Source organism: Hylaeus anthracinus, unplaced genomic scaffold (genome assembly GCF_026225885.1).
Source record: "Hylaeus anthracinus isolate JK02 unplaced genomic scaffold, UHH_iyHylAnth1.0_haploid 0, whole genome shotgun sequence".
Lineage (NCBI taxonomy): Eukaryota > Metazoa > Arthropoda > Insecta > Hymenoptera > Colletidae > Hylaeus > Hylaeus anthracinus.
Window position 1 is genome coordinate 8116982 of NW_026533254.1, and position 24100 is coordinate 8141081.

The window sequence follows — 24100 nt, forward strand, 5'->3', positions numbered from 1 at the left end:
GGTGATATCAACGGAAAACCCTGACCAATCAGAGCGCGAGGATGCCGATGTAGTATAAAAATCTATAAGTAAACAAAAATGTGAAATCGAAATGAGCTGCAAGTACATAAAGGTACTTTCCAGTGTTACGCTATCACGTGAACTTAGCTTTATTAGATGTAGCGCCACAACGCGGAATTAGGTTTCCGCTTTCGAATAGTTTATTTATCCCTTTCAACCCGACGCTTTTCTGTTTGTATTCTATTCGTTTCTATTTTAGAAATTAATTGTATTAATCTAAGATTGGTTATAGATCAAAGGCTGTTGTTGAATAAGAAGGGACAATTTGTCCCAGCATGAATGATTTTCATTTTGTTCGTATATGTTTCTGTAAGTTTCACGTGTAACTTGGCCAAAGGTAGTCAGAAACATTCACTGGGACATATATGTCCCATTAGGATCGAAAGGTTTATATGAAACAAAAAAATGAGTAATTTTGTAATGAATTAACCGCACCAGTTGGAAACTCACTATATTATTATCTATATATCTTTAACATATATACTGTATTATTTAATTTAATTCATAGACGGTTACTTATACTATAATATAAACTGACATGCCTGCAACACAGTTTTAAGATATAAAATAATACTATTAAACAGATAAAAAATGAGTTAAAATATTAAGGTACACTTTTGTTTCGATGAAAGCTATCTATAACACCAAGATATTGTCTTGCATTTAACCTATTAATACATAGTGTCCTTAGGAAAAGTTTAAAATTATGTAATAATGAGTTCTAAAATAAATAAGGCAATAATATAACATATGACAATAAAAGTCGAAATTACTTTTTGCAAATAGTGTATAATAATATAAGTATTCGTTGACTAAATAAAGTTTCAAAAGTTACACAAACAATGTAAGAGTAACCAATGGAAAAAGTCTGTATGTATAATAAATAAAACCTTTTTTTATTATACATTGCTTGCAAACTCTAATTATAGTGTTTATTAAAAATATAATGACTAACGTCACAATAATTTTGTCCAAAATAAAATTTAAGCTTAATGCATTAATAGGTTTTAATGAAATGTGCAAATATGTACACTTGAACTGTAATGTATTTACATGATATTATCAGATTGTACTCTTAGCAGTTGTACGCCGCCGTTTTAACAGTCTTGGGCTTATAGGATCGGTCAATGGCCTTTTTTGAATTTGTGGCAAGCTTGATTTATACTTACGTATCGGTTGAGCTTTGTGGACGATTTGCCTTCTCAACTGTGCTAGCTCTACCTCTTCTTGCTTTTTCTTAGCAGCCATTTCCTGTTTTATTATTTAATTTCATTTTCACATAATATACATTCTTTTTGTATGGTATAAGTAAAACACTATCATTATTACTATTGTTTGATATTATGATAAGAATTCTATTAAAATTTAATGGAATCGAGATATTAATAAATTGTAAGACATGTAAGTTACCATTCTTCTCTGTTCCTCTTTTTGTCGTTCTTTTTCTCTCATAGCATCATCAAAATGCTTTCTTTCTACGGCTCGAACGCTTGTTAGAAGAGGTGGTGTTTTGGGCCTAATTAAGCGTCTTTTGAAAACCTAAATTGTTTCACAAACAGAGTAATATAGTCATCATCAAAACTTATTATGGTGTGAATTAATTAGCCCTTGATTCACATAAAAATTTGTTGAGACTATTTACATATTCTACCTATCAAGATTTAAAACAAATTAATTTAATTACCCCGACATTCTCCTTAAGTTGTTTCTTAGGAGTGTTTTGCTTCTCAGTGTTTTTATTGGCGTTGCTCCCCACGTTCTCGACGTTATTATTAATTTTATTATCATTATCTGAAAGTGCCGGTCGAGGTTTTAAAAATCGTGGGAGTGGATTCGCTCTGAACACTCTATTTTTTCTTTCCTCTTCTAAGAGCTGTGGACAATTAACAAGTTAAAAAATTATTAATTATTCCAAAGAAAGATATCAATGTTATTCTTATATACCTTGCTAATTCGTTCTTGCTTTTGCTTTTGCTTGTCCTGCTCACGCAAATGAAACGCAAATGGTTTAACGGTGGTATGTTGCAGTTTTTTTGCTACATTGCACTTTTCTTCATTTCTTCTCTCCTAAAAGGTTGATTACAGATTAATAAATAAATCATCGATTAAGTAAATTACAATTTCATACCTTATTGACATTAGTATGGTGGACTGTATATTCTTTGTTTATTTTTTCATTTTCATTGATGTGGTCTATGCCAGACAAATGGATCTTAGTAAAAGACCTAACGTGAAAAAAAACAGAAACTTTAGACAGGATATCACTCGTGATGAAAATAATTGCTATTCAAATCAAATTCACGATCACAACTCTTACTCGATCAATGCGTTTTCATCAGACGAGCAGGGAGGCTTATTTTGTAAAGTTGGGAGCGGCGTGCTCGCAAAAAAAAGTCTTTTATCTGAAAAAGTACAATATTAGTTTAAAAATTTTCGAATTCTGCATATACCATTCGGATATATTCAACATATATTAGGCAAATTATAAGTTAACCTTTAATAGAAAAACCAATTTCTTCCTGCTCTGTTGAGAATCACTAATAAAATTGTAGAAGACAAGTATATTAAGTTGGACACCGCAGAGCTACTAATACATATTTATTACATTTTATTAAATACATTTGCTAAGCGTAAGATTGGTGACATTCTGATTTAATAAGCATATTATTAGGTTGTTCCGAAAGTTTCTTTCGCGAGTTGCACTCAATTATTTTATGTGGTCGTGTTTATATAAATAGACAATCTAATTTCATAGATATTCATGTTTTACCAGTAATGGAGGAAAATGAATCGTGCACAATTCAGTAATGTAACATAAAACATAAAATATTGTTCATGTATTACTTATTAATAAAGCGAAAGAAACTTTTGGGACAACCTAATATTTAACATTGAACTTTAGGAATTTTACAATTAGATAAATATATTCTAAATAATATATTATTCCTATAAATATATCTTGTCGTACAAAATTTTAATATAATTTTGTTTAAACTACAATCGCTTGTTCGCTTACCAAAGAAAGAGTCCCCATTGGTTGGCAAATGTAAAAAGTCGATAAATTGCGGTGATTCGATATTTTCCCATATGTTATTGTTTGAATTTTTATGATTTTTCTTCTTGTCATCTTCGCGATGCGGCTTGACATTTTTCATTAACAATTTCCGCGATGGAGGTTTCAAATAATTTGCGGACGCCAATGGAGTATTCAATTGCTCGAAGTGAGTTTTCTTCATCGGGTAATTGGATGCCATTATCAATCACGCTAAACGATACGATAGAATCAAATTCTAAAATGATGATTCGTTGAATTATCGATGAAAGTCGAACAATTTGTTTAAATGTGCTTGTGGTAGACAAAGGTAGTAGTTTACTTTATAATAATTATACAGTTTTCTTAATTTAAGAATCTACTAGTTCGCGATATTTCGCGTACAATCAACTGTTCGGTTGTTGTCTTCACCTTGAACTGTCTCGAATGTTTGGAAATGGTAATTTGTGTGTTTATAGGCATCAGGTCAAACCCCGCTTGCTACCCCAGGTAAACAAAACCCGTGACGACAATAATTCGAATAACTGTACGAGGATTTGTTTTTTGATGGACGATAGAAACAACTCGAGTAAATATTGCATTGTTCTCGGAAGAAGCAAATTAATATTAGAATCAAATAAATTTTTTATCAACTAATTTCTAGTAAAGGCTTTGGAATGTGGATCATAAAATGTAATTTTATATTCGAACACTTTATTTTTTACTCTGTCGGTGTACAACTGTGTCTATGATAAAGGATTATAGTAATTATTGAAATATATCAAAATTAAGATATCGTTTCATACTTGGTATTGTATATTTCAGTTTGTTTATTAATAACGTTGTTATTTTGTTTTTCTTATGTGATTGATTTGTTGCTCTTTGTCTGACATGTTTTAATATAATAAAGAAAAGTCATTTCGAATAAATAATATTTCTCAGTTTAATTAGTAACGTAATCTAATAGTAATCGAGATATACAGGGTGTCTCAAAACTCGCATAGGAGCCGGAAATGGAGGGTAGCTGAGACGATTCTGAACAATAATTTCCTTTGCAAAAATGTCAGTGGAAGCTTCATTTTTGAATTATTAACGAAAAACACCGACCAATCACAGCGCCGGATTAGCGCGCGATCAGTTCGCTACGCAGCGACCTGGCGCAACCAGCCAATCCTGACTCGAGTTTATGCTCTCGCAGCTGACCGCGCGCTAATCCGGCGCTGTGATTGGTCGGTGTTTTTCGTTAATAATTCAAAAATGAAGCCCCCACTGACATTTTTGCAAAGGATATTGTTGTTCAGAATCGTCTCGACTACCCCCCTCTTTCTGGCTCCTATGCTAGTTTTGAAACACCCTGTATAGAACATAACATGAAGTCTAATTGCTGTCTATTCTAGGTTCACAGTCGGCCTTAAGAAAGTCTTAAGTTCTTATGAATTCATAGTCGAATAAGTTCGCCTTACTGTAATGAGCATTGCTTGAGTCGCTATGTATTCACAGTCAGCGAATAAGCTCGACTTAGTTAAGAAACCGATGCTTAAGGTTTGCTTAGTTGAGCAAATGCTATGTTGACTCAAAAATGTAACCTAAATTAAGCGAAATAAGAACACGTTTTCAACGAATAAGACGAACTTATTCGACTATGAATTCATAAGAACTTAAGACTTTCTTAAGGCCGACTGTGAACCTAGAATAGACAGCAATTGCTTTCAAAAGGAAATGCTTATTATTCGACGACTGTGAATCCGACGATATGCTTAAGTTGCGACTGTGAATACCGCCCATAGTATTCAAAATATGTCCTCCGCGACTAATTTCGTATCGATATTGGTAAATGATTACAGCTACGTTCACGAGGATACCCTTCGAATGACGCATGCGCACTCAGAATCGAGACTTAAATACCAGAGTTTCACCTCTGTCAAAATGTATTTTATGGCGTACCTTTTTGGTGGGAGTGCCCAGACCGGCTGGTAGTAATGATCTGTTATGAGAACCGCTGGCTTCTAACGAAGCGTCTGCTTAGTTAACAGTTTATTTAAACGATGGGGTATAATTTTTGTTTTATGTTACGTTGAGAGAAACGTAAATCTCATTCAATAAATGCAACTGTTATGAAGTGCACGAGGAGTGAATCGATCGTTCGTCATGACTGAAGACTGACGAACGACGCTTTTGGAGCTCCTCGTAATGTTCACAATTTAAAGATTCCCCATCAAAAGTGTTAGGATGACTATCATCAGTTTAATAATTATCTTGACTGCGTGCTTTTTCAGACTTGTACTATTTTCTAACGGTAGGTTATATTCGCTGTTTTGTTTTGAAAGCACCTTCGAAATGCAGGTTATATTACTATTGTTTGGTATTCAACTGTTACGAGCAGTATTATTATTACTGTACTATAATGTTGGAGTAGAATCTTATTAATTAGACTAATGGGATTTGATGATTTCGTTTTCTTTATAACGATTCCAAGCCTATTCTGTATTATCTAATCTGTTTAATGATTATATTTTTTAGATAATTAAGTAAGAGTTACTTTAGTTTCTTATTGTATAATAATTTCATTAGCTCAAAGTTTTTGTATGTTACAATCTAAAGTATATAAATACAATCTTAAAAGTATATAAATGAATTCTTGGATAACAATTGTAATTATTGGAGTAACACGGATGTTTCTTCTAGGTTCACCGACGCTTCTCTTTGTTACACAAAAAGATATTAGAATTGCTAATGCCTCCCGTACCAACAAAGTAACAACTATTATAAAAGATCTGTCAGAAGGTGCAGCTTTAGACTTTTATTTTGAACAAGAATTAGTGTGTTGGTCTGATAGTGGCCTAGAAATAATTCAATGTATCCATACGAATGGCACGCACACTGGTGAAAAAACAGTCATAGTAAATTCCAGTTTGATTTCCCCTGATGGTTTAGCTTGTGACTGGTACACAGGAAAATTATATTGGACCGATGGAGAAAAAAATAGAATAGAAGTGACAAGCATTGATGGACGTCACAGAAAAGTTCTTTTTTGGACGGATATTTATCAGCCAAGAGCTATTGCTCTTGTACCAATGAAGAGTATTCTGTTTTGGACTGATTGGGGCGATGTACCCAAAATAGAAAGGGCTGCAATGAATGGAGATCCAACATCGAGACAAGTGATCATCTCGGATGATATATTTTGGCCAAATGGTTTGACGGTAGATTACGGCAATGAGTTGGTTTATTGGGTAGATGGAAGACTCAAATTTATCGCAGTAATGGATTATTATGGAAAGAATAGACGAAAAGTAGTGGAACAAGGATTAGATTATCCCTTTGCAGTAACATTTTTTGATAATAGATTATATTGGACTGATTGGAAAACATGGTGTATACATTCGTACGATGTACGTCAGCATCAAGCACATCCTAGAGAATTACTGCATGGAGAATATATTCCTGGTGATATAGAAGTGTGGGATGTTAGAAGACAACCACGTGGAAGTCATCCTTGTGAAAAAAATAATGGAAATTGTTCTCACTTGTGTCTTTTGAGTTTGACAGAACCTGGATATACATGTGCGTGTCCTACCGGTGTTAAGTTAGTGGATAATTTAACTTGTGCTGAAGGTCCAGAAGAATTGTTGTTAATTGTTCAGAGAAATGAAATTTGCCGAATATCTTTGGATTCTCCTGATTATACAAACTTTGTACTGCCACTAATAGGTATAATTATTTTTGTTCGTACATTTCTATATTCTAATAATAATTTGTATTTTCATAATCTATTTTATAATAAATTTAATTCACTAGCAAATAAGTTTAATAAGCATAGAATTGAGTTAGAATATCGTTAAGTAAATTTCTTTTAAAGTTATAATGAAAACTAAATTTAATATTTTTGTTAATAAAATTAGGAATTAAACATGCGATAGCAATTGACTTTGATCCTGTACAAGAAATGCTTTACTGGACTGACGAAGAAGCTTGCGCAATTCGAAGAGCTTTTCTCAATGGCTCTAATCAAGAAAACATTATAACAACCGAAGTGGAAAATCCTGATGGAATAGCTGTCGACTGGTTAGCTCAGAATCTCTACTGGACCGACACAGGAACAGATAGGATCGAGGTAGCGCGATTAAATGGTACGAGTAGGAAAGTGTTGATAAACGAAGACTTAATCGAGCCCAGAGCGATAGCGCTCGCTCCGGAACTTGGTTGGATGTTTTGGACCGATTGGAATGAAAAACGGCCGAAAATAGAACGGAGTAACCTTGATGGAACAGAACGCATTCTTTTAGTAACTAAGGATATTGTTTGGCCAAATGGAATTGCTTTAGATCTCGCGAGATGGAAAATTTATTGGTGCGATGCAAAAACGGATAAGATTGAAGTCTGTAACATGGATGGCACAGATAGAAGAGAAGTAATTACAGACAATCTTCCGCATCTTTTTGGCTTAAGCTTATTAGGAGATTATTTGTACTGGACTGACTGGCAGAGACGTAGCGTAGATAGAGCGCACAAGCTTACAGGTGGTGAGAGGGAAGTGATAGTCGATCAAGTTCCAAATGTTATGGGATTAAAAGCAGTCCATTTAGGAAAGGTTAATGGCACAAATCCTTGTGCAAAAAATAATGGGGGATGTAGTCATTTATGTTTAAATCGACCAGAGAACAAATACGTTTGTGCTTGCCAGATTGGATACGAATTAACCAAAGATAAGAAGACTTGTATTGTCCCAGATGCATTCATGCTATTTGCAAAAAAGGAGAATATTGGAAGAATTAGTATTGAAAATGCAAATAACGATAACATTATTCCATTGACTGGTGTTAAAGATGCAAGGTAAATTTTTGTAATTTTAAGTAAAAGAATTAGATGACTTATTTATTAAATATTTTCTTATTTAACATGTTTTATGAGTTACCAGTGACCTATAGTGAACTTTTCGTTTTACCATATTTCAGTATAATACATTACAAAATGTCTTATGATATATTGATTGTTTCAATAAGATTATTTGTTACATTTTGTAGCGCATATTGTATGTTAAGTTTTCTTGATTAAAGAAGTATGATTGTAGCCCTTGTTAGCGTATCGAAATTGCACGTCGTAGGATTAACGTTTAAAGTTCAGCAGCTGTAGATCATTGGTGTGAACGAAAAGAAACATGTTAATATTCAAATTTTCTTCTCATACAAATTTTGTATTGTAAATATTTTTCACTTGTATCAGCGCCTTGGACTTTAACATAGCAGACAATCGTATTTATTGGACAGATGTTAAGTTAAAAACAATTACAAGAGCTTTTATAAATGGCTCCGATATGGAAAGAGTCGTTGATCTTGGTTTAGAAACACCCGAGGGTTTAGCAATAGACTGGATTGCTCATAATTTGTACTGGAGTGATACAGGAACTCGGAGAATAGAGATGGTTCGATTAGAAGGCTGCAGTAGAAAAGTTCTTGTTTGGAATAACATTATTGAACCTAGATGCTTGGCCCTTGATCCTAGTAGAGGGTATGATATACTTATATTCAAATTAAATTTATAAGTCTGGAAAAGCAATTCTGTTCTTAATGTTAACAATTAATGATTGTTCATGGTAGAAATTACTTAATGTACCATATTTTCCGTATTTCTTTGACCATTAATTCTTTGATTTTAACGCTGAACGATAGTGTCACGCGCGTAACTAATTTATAAATATTCAGTACTTAATTACAGAGGGTATTTAGAAGTGTATACTTTTTGAAATAATTACTAAACAGTAGAAGATGTAAGAAGAACATAATAAAAATTCTTCATAGTATTTTAGTAATTATTTCAAACGAAATGAAATTATATGTTGAGCATTCGTAAAAGAAGTAGTTCTTGTAATATTAAAAATTTAATCCCTTTTTAGCCATATGTATTGGATAGAGTGGGGGAATTCTGGCAGCATAGAAAGATCATTCTTGGATGGTACGAATCGCGAGGTAATACTTTCTAATATTGGAAGAGCAAGTGGTTTAACAATTGATCACTCTGCACGGAAATTGTACTGGGCGGATTTACATACTCCAGCTATTGATAGCTTTGATCTATATACAAAGAAAAGAGATGCAATCGTAACGCAAAATATTGGATACCCGTTTAGCATTACTCAATATCAAGATTACATTTACTGGACGGATTGGAATACGGGTGAGAAATATATAAAAGCGTTAATTAATAACTTGATTACACTGTTATTTAAATAAACTTAAATTTTATTTTTGAATGTATAATAGCGATGACTGAAATTCTTTTATTAATTAGGTGACATAGAGAAAGCTAATAAAACTACTGGAGCAAACAGAGTGAAAATACATAATAAATTAGAATCTGTGACAGATTTGTTAGTGTTCCATGCTTCTAAACAAGCAGGATGGAATCCCTGTGCATTAAAAAATGGAAATTGCAGTCATCTTTGCATCGCTTTACCTGGAGAAAATGAAAGTGTATCTACTACTTTCAAATGTGAATGTCCTACTCATTACAATCTGCGAGAAGATAACAAGTCATGCATTGGTTGGTATACATTAAGCTGATATAGTTAATGTATTAGAATATTATAACAGAATACGTTATCAAAAACTTTTAAGGTAATATTTGTCTGAAAACATGTTTTACCTACAAAGTAAACCATTTAAATAGGAATACTGTTTACGTGTCCTCTCTTATAAAATGTTAGAAAACGCTCAAGTTTTTAATTACACATCGAATTATTAATTTTAATTAAACATAGTAATGTATTGTTTTATTTACAGCACCAAAAATCTTTATGATGTACAGTTTACGCAATGCAATTTTTCGCTTCCTTCCCGACACCAGTGATTGTTCAGATGTAGTTCTTCGAATTCAAGGTCTCAAAAATGTACGGTCTATAGAATTTGATCCCATAACTCAACATATTTATTGGATAGATGGTCGAACTTTGTCTATACGGAAAACTCTGGAAAATAAAACGCATTCTAGCATAATGGTTTCTGGAAGTTCTGGACATCCCGTGGATTTGGCTTTAGACCCCTTAGGAAGATTGCTATTCTGGTCTTGTGCTATAAATGATGCAATTAATGTTACAAAACTTGACAATGGCTCTGCTTTGGGTATCGTAGTCAAAGGTGATGGAGAGAAACCGAGAAATATTGCGATACATTCTGAGAAGAGACTTCTTTTCTGGACAGACATTGGAAGAAAAATGAGAGTGATGCGTAGTAAAATGGACGGAGAAGAAAGAGTTGTGATCGCAACTGATCTCGAACAATTAACCAGCATCACAGTTGATGCAGTTACAAATATCGTATACTGGGCACATGGAAATCGGATCGAGTATGCGGACTTTGATGGAAATAATAGAAAAATTCTAGTTTCTCCTGTCAAACAAGGGTCGACCATTTATTTGTCTGTCTTTCTCGATTTTGTTTATTGGTTCGATAAGGAAACGTCGAGTTTAGAGCGTATTAACAAGTCTGGAAATGGAAGAAAAGTGATTATGAATAAAATGCTTACGGATATAATAACAGTAAATACTCCGCAAAATGATCTAATGAAAACGCACATTTGCAGTCCCTTTCGGGATTATGGAGGATGTTCTCATTTTTGTATCGGAACCACTTCGTCTAAGTAAGAACATTCCATTCGTATGCGCATTTTTTTATCTACATTAAATTTTAAACAAATATAAAAAATACTATTTTCCAGATGTTCTTGTCCAAAATCTTTGGTTCTATCTGAAGATGAAAAAACTTGTAGAGCTGCGCCAGTCTGTGGAATGGATCATTTTACTTGCGCTGCACCTAGTTCTGCAGTGGCAAAAGATTGTATACCAGCAACATGGAAATGCGACGGTCAAACAGACTGTTCTGATGGAAGCGATGAGTTAGGCTGTCCAGCTTGTGGTAGTGATCAATTCAAATGTCAAAGTGGTCATTGTATCGGTAAGGATATCGAAGTGGCGAAGTTCATTGTAAATTAAAAGTAAAAAAATAATTACATTTCTTAAAATTTGTTAGATATGTCCTGGGTATGCGATGGCACAGCCCAATGCCACGACGGTTTAGACGAAGCTCATTGTTGTCGTCCAGGTCAATTCCAATGTATCGGAAACGGAGTTTGCATTTCTGGCTCAGCTGTATGCGATGGCTGGGAAGATTGCGCCGACGGCAGTGACGAAACTACATCTGCATGTACACCTGCAAATAATCCACGTCAAGAAAATAGTTCAGTGGAATCAGGAAAAATCACATACGTCATTGTTTTGCCTATTGGATTAATTGCAACAATTGCTGCGGTCGCTTTTGGATTCTATTATTGTAGAAGAAAATTTATAAACAACGAGGAATTACCCGATATTTTACACGACTCTGCTGGAGATCCTTTGTCGCCAAAACCAGTAAGATTATCAAAGCCGATATTTGCGCAAAAAAATTGTAGAAAAGAATTGAAAATAGGAATGGAAACTGTGAGGATGTCAATGCTAAATGGGAGTAGTATCGAATCCAGTTACGATCGAAGCCATATTACTGGTGAGTTTCTTAAAATAAATTGTCGTTTTATAATTATTAAATTGAAGTTAGATATGATTTGATTTATTGCTAACGAATTATTGATTAATTTGTAAATTAGTATACAAATACAAAAATTAAGAACATTTTACGTAAATAAAAATTAAGCATGTGAGAAAAATATACATTTAGTACAATAATGTAAATTATAATTCGAGGTGCATCGAGTTCAACTCGGGGTAGCTCTGCAGGAGGTTATCCCCAAGAAACGTTAAATCCTCCTCCAAGTCCAGCGACAACAGCAAATTCTACGAGGTGCTCAAGTAGTAATGCATCTAGATATAAACCATATAGACATTATAGGAGCATTAATCAGCCTCCACCTCCAACTCCTTGCAGTACAGATGTTTGCGACGAGTCGGACAGCAATTACCCAGCAAAGTATAGATATGAAAGTGAGCCTTTTCCCCCACCCCCTACTCCAAGATCAGTTTATCAGAGCGATGCAGGAATTAGTTGTCCTCCATCTCCTAGTTCGAGATCTTCTACATATTTTAGTCCTCTTCCTCCACCTCCGTCTCCTGTTCCTTGAATTTGTTGCAATGTTTTAATATACTCTGTTTTCCATAAAATCATATTTTTGCGAGATTTTTAGGAACTAGCAAAAATGAGAGATCTCTCAGACTGTTCATATTTCATTTAGGAAAAGAACGTCAATTCATTTTCTTTCCCAACGTTCAGAATTGCACGGTAATTTTTTATATCACTTGTAATTGTTCATACTGCTGAAAAAAAAGAAACGTAACACAAATTTTATTAAAGTGCATATCAGATAACATTTTTTTCATGATAATTTTCAAGGTAATAATGTAGAAATCGAAGCAACAAAAATGAAAAAACGAAACTTTATTTTGAGAGTGCCTTTTTTACTATAATTAAATCTGCTTTTAATGTTCTTTATATACGACTAAGTTTGTTATGATTATTCCAATTACTGAAATTAATACCATTGTGCCTATCAAGTTTATATCGTAATTGTAAGTGATTTTATCGTGACACGCTGTAAATATTGTAAGAATGTATAAAAATTGTATATGATTTTTAGTCATTTCGATGAAAATTGTTTAAAAAGAGGATTCCTTTCTGTATAAGTATTATGTTTTTAGTTTTTCGACTATTATACTCTTGCTCTAATTGTACACATATAATATGCTATACGAGAAATTAATTTTATAAGTTTCATACTTACAACCAAAACATCGAAATTTGTACTCCAAGTAAAAATAGTAAACATAATACTCTCTTCAAATAGATAGAAGAATTGGAAATAATTTCTAATACGAATGAAATTGAATTAATAGTAACGAAAATATAATAATGATTAAAATAAATAGTTTAAGAACATTTAAAATATCTATTCCTAGAAAGTATAATATTTTTTAAAGTTTTCCAATAAAAGTAAAAAAAAATACATTTACTTACATTCTTATTTAAGCGTTAAAGAGAATGTAAACAATTAATGAATTGCTATTTTTTAAATATTGTATAAATGCGAAACAAGTTAGTTTCTGAAATTCGTAATCGAATTGTGCCATAAAGTATTCGACGTTTTAGGAAATTAAATACAAAATTCAGCATTATTATATGTACAAAATCTACAAAGCATTATGTTTGTGGAAATGATTTTTACCTCGCACTGCCATTACGCAAACCTCGAAGAAGTACGTCTATTAATTATTATTCTCGTTTAGCATTAAAGACTGAAATAGTTATTCTATATTTTTTTTATATTTGCAATGCGATGCGCATTGCTCTATGTATGTAGCATAATTGTATAAAGAAATAAAACTTTTGTTACATATTTTATATACCATCTGTTAGTTACTTTATTTATTCGACGGTTTTACAAACAAAAAGCGTGTAACGTTTAGTATTATTGAACAGTAAGTATATATATTTTTTAGAACGTTATCTATCGAACGATAAGGGTGGCCTGTGGGCCTCAACAGACTACTGACACTTTCTAATGAATATGCCAGAGAATTATAAAGAAAAATATGTAAACAAATCCAAATGCAAAGTAACATAATGTAAGAATTACATGAATCTGAAGAACGAATAAATGTAAGACTGGTACACTAGGCGTCAAGTTATACGACTATGTACCCTTATAAATCAAACTTGCTCAATTTTCATTTGTTTTCTACCTGTTTGTGACTGTCATTTATGATTCATTATAGTACAACAAGATGAGTGTAATTGAACATATTTATTTATTAAAATTCGTTTACTATTTACATACGCAATATTTGTATACAATCGATGGATGTAAAAATACCAATAAAAATATGAAATAAAATACTATATATACTATATACTATGCACTATACATGCGCACTATTTACATTGGTCCTTTGTTATTTCTATCTATGTTACAGATTTTACAGGCCGACGCGCGTTACAAATACGTACGATTCTTAACATTTCTTGTTTTCTGTCTTCTTTTTTTGTACAAATATACATACGCTTAGATTTGTTCGTTAATAGAATAAATAATCGTTCCTTAAACAGGTACGGTTCATTCTTGGCGACAGGGGTTATTCGTTTGTTTTTAAGACACTAATACTTTAAAAATTCAATCTTTTATCGAATTTCTCAGTGATATTGATAAATACAGCAAGTCCTTCAATTGCTTGGCAATTATATACTTTCAATATACAATTTTATTTCCAAAAGGTAAACGAAATTAAATAGGATACTTCTGTATATTAAAAAAGAATTGAAAGAAATACTTCAAATAATACTTCATTTAATATATAAATGTATAGAAAATATTTATAAAGACATTAGCAAGGACGAGGGAATCACTATGTTAAATGTGATCAATTTATCAAACAAAAAGAGAAAATGAATATTAATGTTAAATCTGGCAATGAAAATTAAATAAGAAGATTAAAACTTGAAATGTGTTATATTCTAATAAAAAGTAAAGTTTGAATAACAATTAAGTGGAGGTTACTGTATTTAATCATGTATAAGTACAGAGAGTAAGAGATCAACATAGGCTGTTTCTAAATTATGAAATAAAAATAATTTAGTAAGTTTCCTTATTCACAATCAGCTATCTTATTACGTGATTAAAACTTCATATTTATTTTTTAATTTTGAACCAAGGTTTTAGATTCATTGATTTACACCTTTAAAGTATGGAATGATTTTGAATGTATATCACAGTGCTTAATCTTATTCTCAAATTGTAATTTACAATATGTAATTACAAATAGTTTAACAATTCAGAAACAATTCGACAATTGACCTATGTTTACTTACAACTTGTTTTATTGCATTTTATAACTTCCGCATGTTTGCAAATATTGGACCCACAATTATAAGTAAGAACTCTGTACATAATTTTTATGTTGTATAAATTTTTGGTTCCCACGAGGAAAACTTCAGTTTAAAAAAATGTTATACGTATATGATAAAAACATAATATTATGTCTTATTGAAACTATTTTATCCTAATGTAAATTAGTTGACATGAAATAAAAAAAACACATGTTTTTCATGTTATAGGAAATTAAATAATCTTTAAAAAAAATACCTTAAAATAATTGTTTCAATGTGTCCTCCAATAAAGATTGTTCATTATAATATTGCAATAATTTCCAATACACTTTATAATACTAAAATAAATTGAAATATCTGTTCACTATATGTTTAAAATACATTTGAAATGTTTGAATCATTTTAAAAATTGATTCCATCACTTCTCGTAAGTGTATTAAACGTCTAATACAAGAGAAATTTGAAGATATTATAATTATTACAAAAACGAATTGAAAATTCAAACAGAAAACTAATTGTAAAAAAGTGATAAACATTTACATAAAATTATGAAACTAAACTATCCGTTCAATATATAAAAATTTCTCCATTGTCTTATTTTACTAATACCTTTTTAACCATTGTCATTTTAAGTCTATGTAGATTCTTCACTGTCAAAATATTTAACTAAACCGCGGAGCAAATGGTCAACGGCACCCACATCCAAGAACCGCCATGTCTTGATAATTTTTCAAAACTACTTTATTCTCTTCGTCGAGATACAGCATGGATATCGAACTGAGTGCTGTAGGTACGCAACAAGCTTTTGGCACCATGCTTGGTTTTGTCGAATAAACCAAATTTTGAACGATCGCATGATTGGTAGAATTTAAGTGGTCTGCTATAGGGAAAGGACAATCACCGTGACAGTAAAAAGCATCGTAACCAGGAGGGGCAACGATCCAATCATTCCAACCAACATCTGCAAAGTCAACATAAAGCGGATGTCGCCTGCAGTTTTCACGGCCATCTTTTCGGCGACTCTTTCGAAGTGCTGCTCTTCTGGCACGACGATCTATTATCTGGCTTGCAGAGGACATTTTGTACCTAAATATGTATAATTTGAAGGAGAAAATAAGTAGGTCGAAAGATAAAACCATACAAATTCATATTAAGATTGATGCAAAGATACTTTGTTAAGTATAAAGTAACTCCAGTTTACAGTATATATAAATATTTAAAGTGAGCAATAAATAATAATTTTTACAAAATTGAGTTTAAAATCTAAAAATCAATGTTTCCAAAATGCAGGGTGTCTTTGAATTAGATGGCTAAACTTTAGAAGCATAATCTGACTATGATTAAACTGAAAAGGAATATTACAAATGTGGGTGTAGAAACACTTCCTTTTTAAGTTACAACTGCTTTAATACAAGTACTATTATTATTTACCTTTGATCCCCTGGTAAAGGAGATGACGATAGTACCTATAACTCTAACTTTGACAGCCAGTCTTATTAAACTCTGCTGTAAGCCAAAAGTGTTTCTAACTTGGAAAGAAAATGACTTTGCCCATATTTATATTATTCTTCTCTTTTTCTCTTTTGAGAAGAACATGCACCTAAAATGTGGCCATCTAAATCAGAAATACCTTACATAAAAAAACAACATTTATTTATTGTTTATCAAAAAGAGTAAAGTAAAGGCATTTTATACCTGCCATCATCTGTGTAAGTAAATAACATTGGTCGACTAATAACCCATGTATCATTCCTCTCGTTTATACTCCTTTTTAAGCGTACATGCTCCTGTTTAGTTCCACGCACATGCACCAGGAGTCCATGATTATTTTTAGGATCTTTTATCCACCTTTCTGCAGCAGGATGAACATCTAGACTAATTGTAGCATTCTTCCTAGTATTTATTGGTTTACTATCAATTAAACGTAACAGTAGAGCACTGTGTCCTTTTGCACCAGGCCGCAAAATATCATATACAAGTATTCTACCCAACTGTTGGGTGGTGTCTCCTTTACTTAAAATAGGTACACGCGAAAGACTCAATTCTGCAGCTTGTAATTTTTCTCTTGAAGGTATGCTACTCAAGTCAAAAGAAAGACGAAAGCGATTTGGAGATTGAAATTTATGATCCAGGTCACTTTCTGTGTTGAAAAAAAAAGTTATTCTTATTATTGATGATTGTAACGTATTCAAATTAATACACCTATTATTACTATGTACACGTATGTTACATAGGTATAATACAGCTTGACAAATTTAGTAAGATTCCTAAGGAAGTGATCTTATATATCAACCAAGATTTTTTATATATCAACCAAGTTAGATTTCCAATTTACTTTTTATAAATGTAAAGTATGCTTACCGACATGAACAAAAGAGCGAACTGTGTTAGCAGATCTGGTATGAATTCCTGGTTTAGCAATATCAGCCATACCAATGGTATTTTGTTTAACAAAAAGCTTTTTTAATGACTCTGGTACATAAGCTGGACCTTGTGGTTTTGGTCTTTTTGCAAAACCAAGAAGCGAGAGAAGGCTGGCTTCTATACCAGCGATCGCTTGTTCATGTTCGCTAATGGTAAAGTGTTTGACAGTGTCAGATTGCATGTGCAAATGGGCATTTGCTTCTGTAGTTGCCAGCAGCAAACCTGCTGCGACGATGACCAATGCCAGTGGCAGCAACATGCGCATTGTGATGTCGTTGCTCACGGATGTTGCCTCCCTGATAACGAAAAATAAACACATTAATTTGTAGTTGTGTTTTATACATTCTGTTTAAATCAAATCGTGATCAGAGTACGAACGAATATTTTCAATGACAATAAAAAATTATAAAAACGTTCTTGATCTTGTATTAGGCATTTTCAACTGCATAATATTTTTAAATTACCTTTTTTTTTGTAAATTTTCACTATTTCCACTATGAAAACTAGACATTTTTTCGTTTAAAATTTATTATATGATAATGTACACTAACCACAGGGTAATTCCATATATCTTTATCATCTTTAATATATATAATTTAAGATAATGAAAAAAAAGATGTATATATATACATGTCGAATTGAGTAACTTCTTTCTTTTCGAAGTCGGTTAAAAAGCAACCGAATGAATATGTTGATAATTGAAGAAAATATAAACAAACAAATTCAGAAGAACTATAGTATCCGAATATTAAAGTGAGTAACTGTAGTTACAAGAGGAATTCTATCTGTAACTGGCCTAGCTATTCGGTTTGGACATGATTCATCGTCTCCTTTCGGGGTGTCCCGAAAGGGACCTTCGAAAAATGTACCTGCTCAAGTTTAGTCATTTAGTGACGACCGCAGATAGTAGAGGCTAGGAATTTCGTATACTACATTGTTCAGATTTTCTAGTGTTATATGTTCTAGCGTGCTCGAACTCGAATATTGCAATAATTGCACTATTCGAATAGTTTTGGCATTAGTTATCTATTACTATTTTGATTACAAGTAATCGGAGTTGGTATTCGCTTGAAATTGCTACTTGAAGTGTTTTAGGATTGCTGATTACGAATTCAAGTCATCGAACATATCAATGTCAAAATGGCAGACGGAATATTCAAAACCACTCGGGGGAGTTTTAACGTTCCTGATTTAACATAGGATACAAATTCCAGGCTTTTTCGTAAAAATAAAAACAAATGGTAGTTGGTCAATCTAACTGAACAAAAGTAAATTTCGTCAAATTAATTTGTGAAAAATATAAATTGTTACTTGTTAAAATTTTGCAATTTCTTGTAGCGACACCATGTGGCGTGCATGATCAGTTGCAACTTGATCGTTTCTAATGATGCACGTTCCTTTTTTCGATGATTTTGGATGTGGCAAACTCTGAAAATGATTGTCTTTTTAGGGGGGACAAATATTTCGTAGTGATTAATTATAAAATATCCTGAAATAGGTGAGTGAGTGTATATGTATTTCGAGTATTTTGGACCATTTGAAAAGATTTGTTATTTATTTTTAGATAAGGGAAAACTTTAGATAGTTTGAGTTTATAATAATAATATAAATTAGCTTCAGAATCGTCCTCCGAATTTTAATTACAAATATACTTTACAATAATTTTCGACTTGTAGTATAAATAAATTCTGTTGTTCGCGTAGAATACAAGAATGTTTGTTAACAAGTGTCAGAAAGGTGATTCTGCACTCTTAAATAAAAGAAAAATCAAGTATGACAAAATTGGGTTGGGGCTTTTCTTTTTTTTGTTTGTGTGTCAGAAGTGAAGGAATATTACTGTTGGCACGTGGACGCCAGCTGATGCACGACAAGAACAGTGCCGTATCTCTATATCAGTCTCTTTTAGCGACACCATAATTTCGCATGAAACAAACAATTTAAAGAACAATTTATAACGATAAACGACGTTTTGAAAGTGTAATGAACAATTTATTGGTATTTTATCAAAGTAAATTTATTTTTGTAACTATCAGAGTTGTAGTTGAATGCAAGTAGCGAAAGTTAAATTTAGTTGAGATCGATGGTTTTACACTTTTTTGGGATAAATTTGTCTGAAAACGATGAATTTGCATTTAATAAATGTTAGTAATATTTTGAAAAACTTGGAAAGAATAATAATTGAAATACGTAATTAATTATAAAAGATTCTAAATGTATATATACATAGGAAAAAACCTACGTAATTGTTCGAAATTATAAAATCATTAATTAATTGGAAAAAATATATACTATTACATGTCATATTATTTACTGTTGGTTAACCTTTAATATAATATACATATTTACAAACAAATATAGTATAATTTATTATGAAATTACATAGAATATTAAATTCAAATAATCGAGTATCATAAAAATAATACAGCAACGATATAAATACTTTCGAGAAAATGATTCGAGAAACAAAGATCTGTCTGCAGATTTAACTTGATATGGACGTAGACAGCGGATAAACTCATTCGTAAGAACAAATTGGGCGTAGGTGGTTCTTTTCGTTTGAAAGTAACTGTAAAATCGCCTTTTATGTCGAAACAAAACTAATCCGAACATCTTCGTTGTAAAGTAGAATAATCGCATTGTTAACGTTCTACTGATTTCACCAGAGAATTAATTTAACATTTATTTTCCTGTACTTATATTTTCAACATTTTGTAATTTGTAAACAAGTTTGGATAATGTTTCAACGGAAAATAATATTAGACATCCTATAACAATCTATTGCATCTTACTGCATCGATAAATTGTTCATCGAAAATGTCTCGTTTGTTTGATTAATTTTCCAGCCATTGAAAATTAGAAAATACGAACGAATGTAAACGGTAGTCAATGATGGATCTAGACTTATCGGGACTTGAAGTTAATTATTTTGAGGGTCCCTTTCCTTTTCTAAAATGAAAACAAATTAACGGATTATTTACAGGAATACAAGATAATTTGTTTTTCAAGTCAAAAAGAAATTTTCTTCTACGGCTATTGAACACTGAAATTGAAAAATTAATAAATAAGGAGTTCTTTCAAACGTTTTGCGCGCAAGGGTCCCAAAGCTTTACTTTGTTAGCCTCAAGGTAGATCCGCCCCTGACGGTAGTACATACCTTGTTTAACTCTAATATCGCACAGATGAATCGAAGGAATGCAGCGTGAACAGAAGAGAGATAAAGGTGTCGAAGAGACTCCAGCAACACGGATTAGTGGCGTTTGAGAACATAACACACTAACGCAGTTCCTCCTACTTCGAAGTATGCTTCCTTTTGTTATTCGGTTGAAACGCTAGATGGCGTTACTTTAGCGATTAATATTCGTTGATGTTCGTACAGAGAATCGGAGCAGAGAGTTAGTGTCAAATAAAATGGAATTTAATGTAATCTATGATTATTAGCTGCGGATTTTATACATTTATTGGGTATGTAAATGTGGAAAACATGTGCTAATGTATACAAAGTACATATAGTGTATAACTTCAATATTCGGACACTTTGCAAGTTTTACTTTGGAATAAGGTTATGGAGCGAATTAGGCAAATAAGAAATCAGTACTACCATCAAAGAAAATGCTGAAACAACAATTAAAAGTAGAATTATGTTGAAAGATACTATTTTTCTTAAAGGATTTGCGATATGCCTCGATGTCTAAAAGCCCTCAGGGGCTGTAGCTATTTTTGATTGTTACTACAGTATGGGTTTAGAAATCCCAAGGTACCCAAGTTATAAAGAGAGGTATACAGTCGAACGTTGTTTATGTGAACAAAATCGTGCTCAGCTTGGAATTCACAAACTTATAGTTAAGATTCTATTGTATGGACCATGGTTAAGTATGAAAGTACACTAGTTTGACCTCTATTATCTAAACTACTCAGTTATCGGAACTGGCTTGTTCCTATACCTGTTTGAATAAATGAGGTTCTACTGTATTAAAAAGTGCAAGTACAAATATAAAACTCACTCAACTTGAATTGTCAACTTGGATGGTGTTTTAGTTTTGAATATGACAGTTCGCAGTAGCATAATAGATAACACAAGCATAATCAGTAGACATTATAATTATAAAACAGAAGTATTTGTGACCCATTACTATATTAGAAGGTATATAATTGGTAAAATTAGTACAATCTACTTTCAATTAATTAATTTCATTCTTTAAAATCAGTTTTTTCTTAGATCAATGGCAGTAAAAATCTGTGAATTGTGTTTCAAGTATTTTTGTATAATCACAGAATTTGTTTAATCTGAAAGAACATAATTTTAGAAAGACAATCGAGACTTAAGGACAAGTATTTAAATGTTAACATTTTTAAACGACAACAAGTGGCTTATTTGAAATAGTATTTGATATGGTAATTTTAATTTAAAAAATTGTTTAAACTTAATTATCGATGGTTTGTTTTGAACTATCGATAGTTCTTCACCCACGTTGCGTCGTCGGTGGAACGCTATAGTTTTAAAAGCGCAACAAGAGGGAAGTGTACCGTGAAGGAGGAGCTACGATTAGCGTACTATATTCCCCTCAAACGGCACGAATCCGAGTCGCTGGTTGTACATAGATAAGCAGCACGTCATCGTCTAAAATAATCGAATCAGCCACGATCAGGCATACCTGCTCGTTCGAACCAATGGAAAGACGCATATTCCCGTAGTAAAAGACCCACCAGTTAGGTACACGAATGTTAACTCACCTGTGCTAATCGTGAGTCCGCCGTTTGATGGGCCACGACATTTCAACGAGTCCATGTAACCTCACACGGAAAATATTTTCTGATACTGTCGCCACCGGGAATCTTCAGTATTGATGCATCGATGTTCGAACTCCGTTGCACTATCTGTTATTCACGCACTCGCGTACCCAAGAGGGGAAAGAGGAACCGAGATAGACAACAAACAAAAAGAAGAAAAAAAAAACTGGAAAAATGTTCGTTGAAAGTTTGCGAAATAATTGACGAAGAAACGTGAATGTGATTTACGTAGCGAATGGTTCACCGAGCACTGTGTTGTCATGCAAATAGAGAAGTTTAGGTCGGTACGTATGGATGTTAGACTCGACTCGATACGCGCAAATCTTCGAGAAGTCGAGAGGAAGAGTAGAACCAAGTAGAACTGTAGGATATCAGGAGGGGGAGAAGAGAAAAAGAGAGGGAAAGATGGAGCGAGGAATCTGTAAAAAGGACACTATCTCCTAATAGTAGGCGACGCAAGTTTAGCGCTGCGTGCGAATGGTCCGTAAACTAAGTATTGTAGCACCATTATACCTGAAACTGGCGCTCTTAGTCGTTCCAAAGAAAACTTGAATTACAGGGTGTCCCAAAAATGTTGTAACACCTTGAAAGGGGTGGTTCGGGAGGTGATTTGAAACAACTTTTTCCTTAGCGAAAATGTTGTACGAGGTTTCGTTGAGGAGCTATTAACGGAAAACGTCGACCAATCAGAGCGCGCGTATACCGTTGGAGCGGCCGCGGTAGCAAAGGCTACAAGCTAAGCGGCCGCGTGAATGTCCTTCGATGCACGTTGAGTCACTTGTTCGCGTACAAGTCGGGGCCGCTTACCTCGTAGCCTTTGCTACCGCGGCCGCTCCAACGGTATACGCGCGTTCTGATTGGTCAGTGTTTTCCGTTAATATTTCCTCAACGAAGCCTCGTATAACATTTTCGCTAAGGAAAAAGTTGTTTCAAATCACCTCCCGAACCATCCCTTTCAAGGTGTTACAACATTTTTGGGACACCCTGTATAAATGAAAATTGGAAATACTTCTTAGCATGCAATAATATTAATTGTGTGAATAAATTATAATATAGTGATAGGGTTTGAGTAATTTTACAGACAAAACACATTTTTATAACTAGAAAAAACGGTTTTCCTGGTTTTGATGTCAACCGTTGCTATGGGATCATACATTGTTTTCTATAGGTACAGCACTGCGCGCTCAGCTTTTTTTGATGCGCATGCGCGAGTGGGAACCGAATCTGGTAACACTGAACGTTTCCCTACAATTCCGAACCCTGGTTCAATTATTTGTTGTTGCGTTTCTTATAAATGCAGAAAATTTAATACGGTAATTAAATATTTCAGTCATTATATGGGATTATACTTATTATAATTATGCGATTCGAAATCTAAGTATGGGCTAATTAATTTGTTTTTTATGTTGATTAAAATAAACGAATCATTGTCAATTTTCAATGTCAATCTACATATTATTTGAAATTTAAACACATACAAAATTGTAGACAAAGTCTAAAGTATTGCTATATTTAATACAATATTTTAATATTTAATAATGTATATTTTACATTATTTTCACATTACTGATTGTCATAAGTTTGTTTTAATTTCTCAATGATCAAGTTGTATCGTATTACAAATACATTGTGTTAAATTATGCAACTTAAATGTTAAATTATACTTTTATTGAAAACTATTTAAATTATTTTCTACATAGATCAAGGATAAATTTAATATTTACAACAATGGTAATATGAAATACATCGGTATATTAAATATAACAAATTTACTGATAAACTCTAACTCGAGTTAACTTTATAAAAATTAAATGAGCAGATATTAAAAGGGTGACATTTTTTTCATTTGAATTAAATTTAATATTTGTTCTTGTGTTGTTTAAAATTGTTCTATTATAATAAATTCCTTATTATAATAATGCAAATACAAATG

At 32.5% G+C, this 24100-nt stretch overlaps 3 protein-coding genes across 4 annotated transcripts; 1 reads left to right on the plus strand and 2 right to left on the minus strand.

The window, feature by feature from the left end:
• Positions 1 to 495: 495 nt before the first annotated feature.
• On the minus strand, positions 496 to 3547 carry LOC128887882 (targeting protein for Xklp2-like). The gene is made up of 7 exons (XM_054144345.1): positions 3077 to 3547; positions 2378 to 2462; positions 2189 to 2285; positions 2005 to 2127; positions 1745 to 1933; positions 1471 to 1599; positions 496 to 1311 (listed from the first exon to the last, which is right to left on the minus strand). Exons 1-7 carry the CDS (start codon positions 3312 to 3314, stop codon positions 1123 to 1125), a joined length of 1050 nt encoding a protein of 349 aa, XP_054000320.1. The 5' UTR covers positions 3315 to 3547; the 3' UTR covers positions 496 to 1122.
• Positions 3548 to 5050: 1503 nt separating this feature from the next.
• LOC128887670 (low-density lipoprotein receptor-related protein 6) lies at positions 5051 to 13473 on the plus strand. The gene is made up of 10 exons (XM_054143837.1): positions 5051 to 5387; positions 5777 to 6802; positions 6994 to 7924; positions 8315 to 8599; positions 8985 to 9265; positions 9380 to 9631; positions 9871 to 10726; positions 10805 to 11040; positions 11116 to 11628; positions 11826 to 13473. Exons 1-10 carry the CDS (start codon positions 5321 to 5323, stop codon positions 12197 to 12199), a joined length of 4821 nt encoding a protein of 1606 aa, XP_053999812.1. The 5' UTR covers positions 5051 to 5320; the 3' UTR covers positions 12200 to 13473.
• Positions 13474 to 13861: 388 nt separating this feature from the next.
• On the minus strand, positions 13862 to 23025 carry LOC128887856 (protein decapentaplegic-like). Of its 2 annotated transcripts, none has more exons than XM_054144253.1 (4): positions 22111 to 23025; positions 17317 to 17675; positions 16651 to 17095; positions 13862 to 16041 (listed from the first exon to the last, which is right to left on the minus strand). In XM_054144253.1, the coding sequence occupies exons 2-4, from the start codon at positions 17642 to 17644 to the stop codon at positions 15642 to 15644; spliced, it is 1173 nt and encodes a 390-aa protein (XP_054000228.1). In that variant the 5' UTR covers positions 17645 to 17675; positions 22111 to 23025; the 3' UTR covers positions 13862 to 15641. The 2 variants fall into 2 exon arrangements, with proteins under 2 accessions (XP_054000228.1, XP_054000237.1); XM_054144262.1 differs by lacking the exon at positions 22111 to 23025 and adding an exon at positions 20534 to 20689.
• Positions 23026 to 24100: the final 1075 nt, after the last annotated feature.

Bases quoted from the DNA above. Each gene is read 5' to 3' on its own strand.
- LOC128887882 (XM_054144345.1), bottom strand. From the start codon at position 3,314: ATGGCATCCAATTACCCGATGAAGAAAACTCACTTCGAGCAATTGAAT. The intron at 2,286-2,377 runs GTAAGAGTTGTG...TTTTCACGTTAG, and splicing joins GATGAAAACGCATTGATCGA to GTCTTTTACTAAGATCCATT. The intron at 1,934-2,004 runs GTATATAAGAAT...AATTGTCCACAG, and splicing joins AGCAAGAACGAATTAGCAAG to CTCTTAGAAGAGGAAAGAAA.
- LOC128887856 (XM_054144253.1), bottom strand. From the start codon at position 17,644: ATGCGCATGTTGCTGCCACTGGCATTGGTCATCGTCGCAGCAGGTTTG. The intron at 17,096-17,316 runs GTAAGCATACTT...TTTTCAACACAG, and splicing joins TCGCTCTTTTGTTCATGTCG to AAAGTGACCTGGATCATAAA. The intron at 16,042-16,650 runs GTATAAAATGCC...ATACATATTTAG, and splicing joins ACTTACACAGATGATGGCAG to GTACAAAATGTCCTCTGCAA.
- LOC128887670 (XM_054143837.1), top strand. From the start codon at position 5,321: ATGACTATCATCAGTTTAATAATTATCTTGACTGCGTGCTTTTTCAGA. The intron at 7,925-8,314 runs GTAAATTTTTGT...CACTTGTATCAG, and splicing joins ACTGGTGTTAAAGATGCAAG to CGCCTTGGACTTTAACATAG. The intron at 9,266-9,379 runs GTGAGAAATATA...TTTATTAATTAG, and splicing joins CTGGACGGATTGGAATACGG to GTGACATAGAGAAAGCTAAT.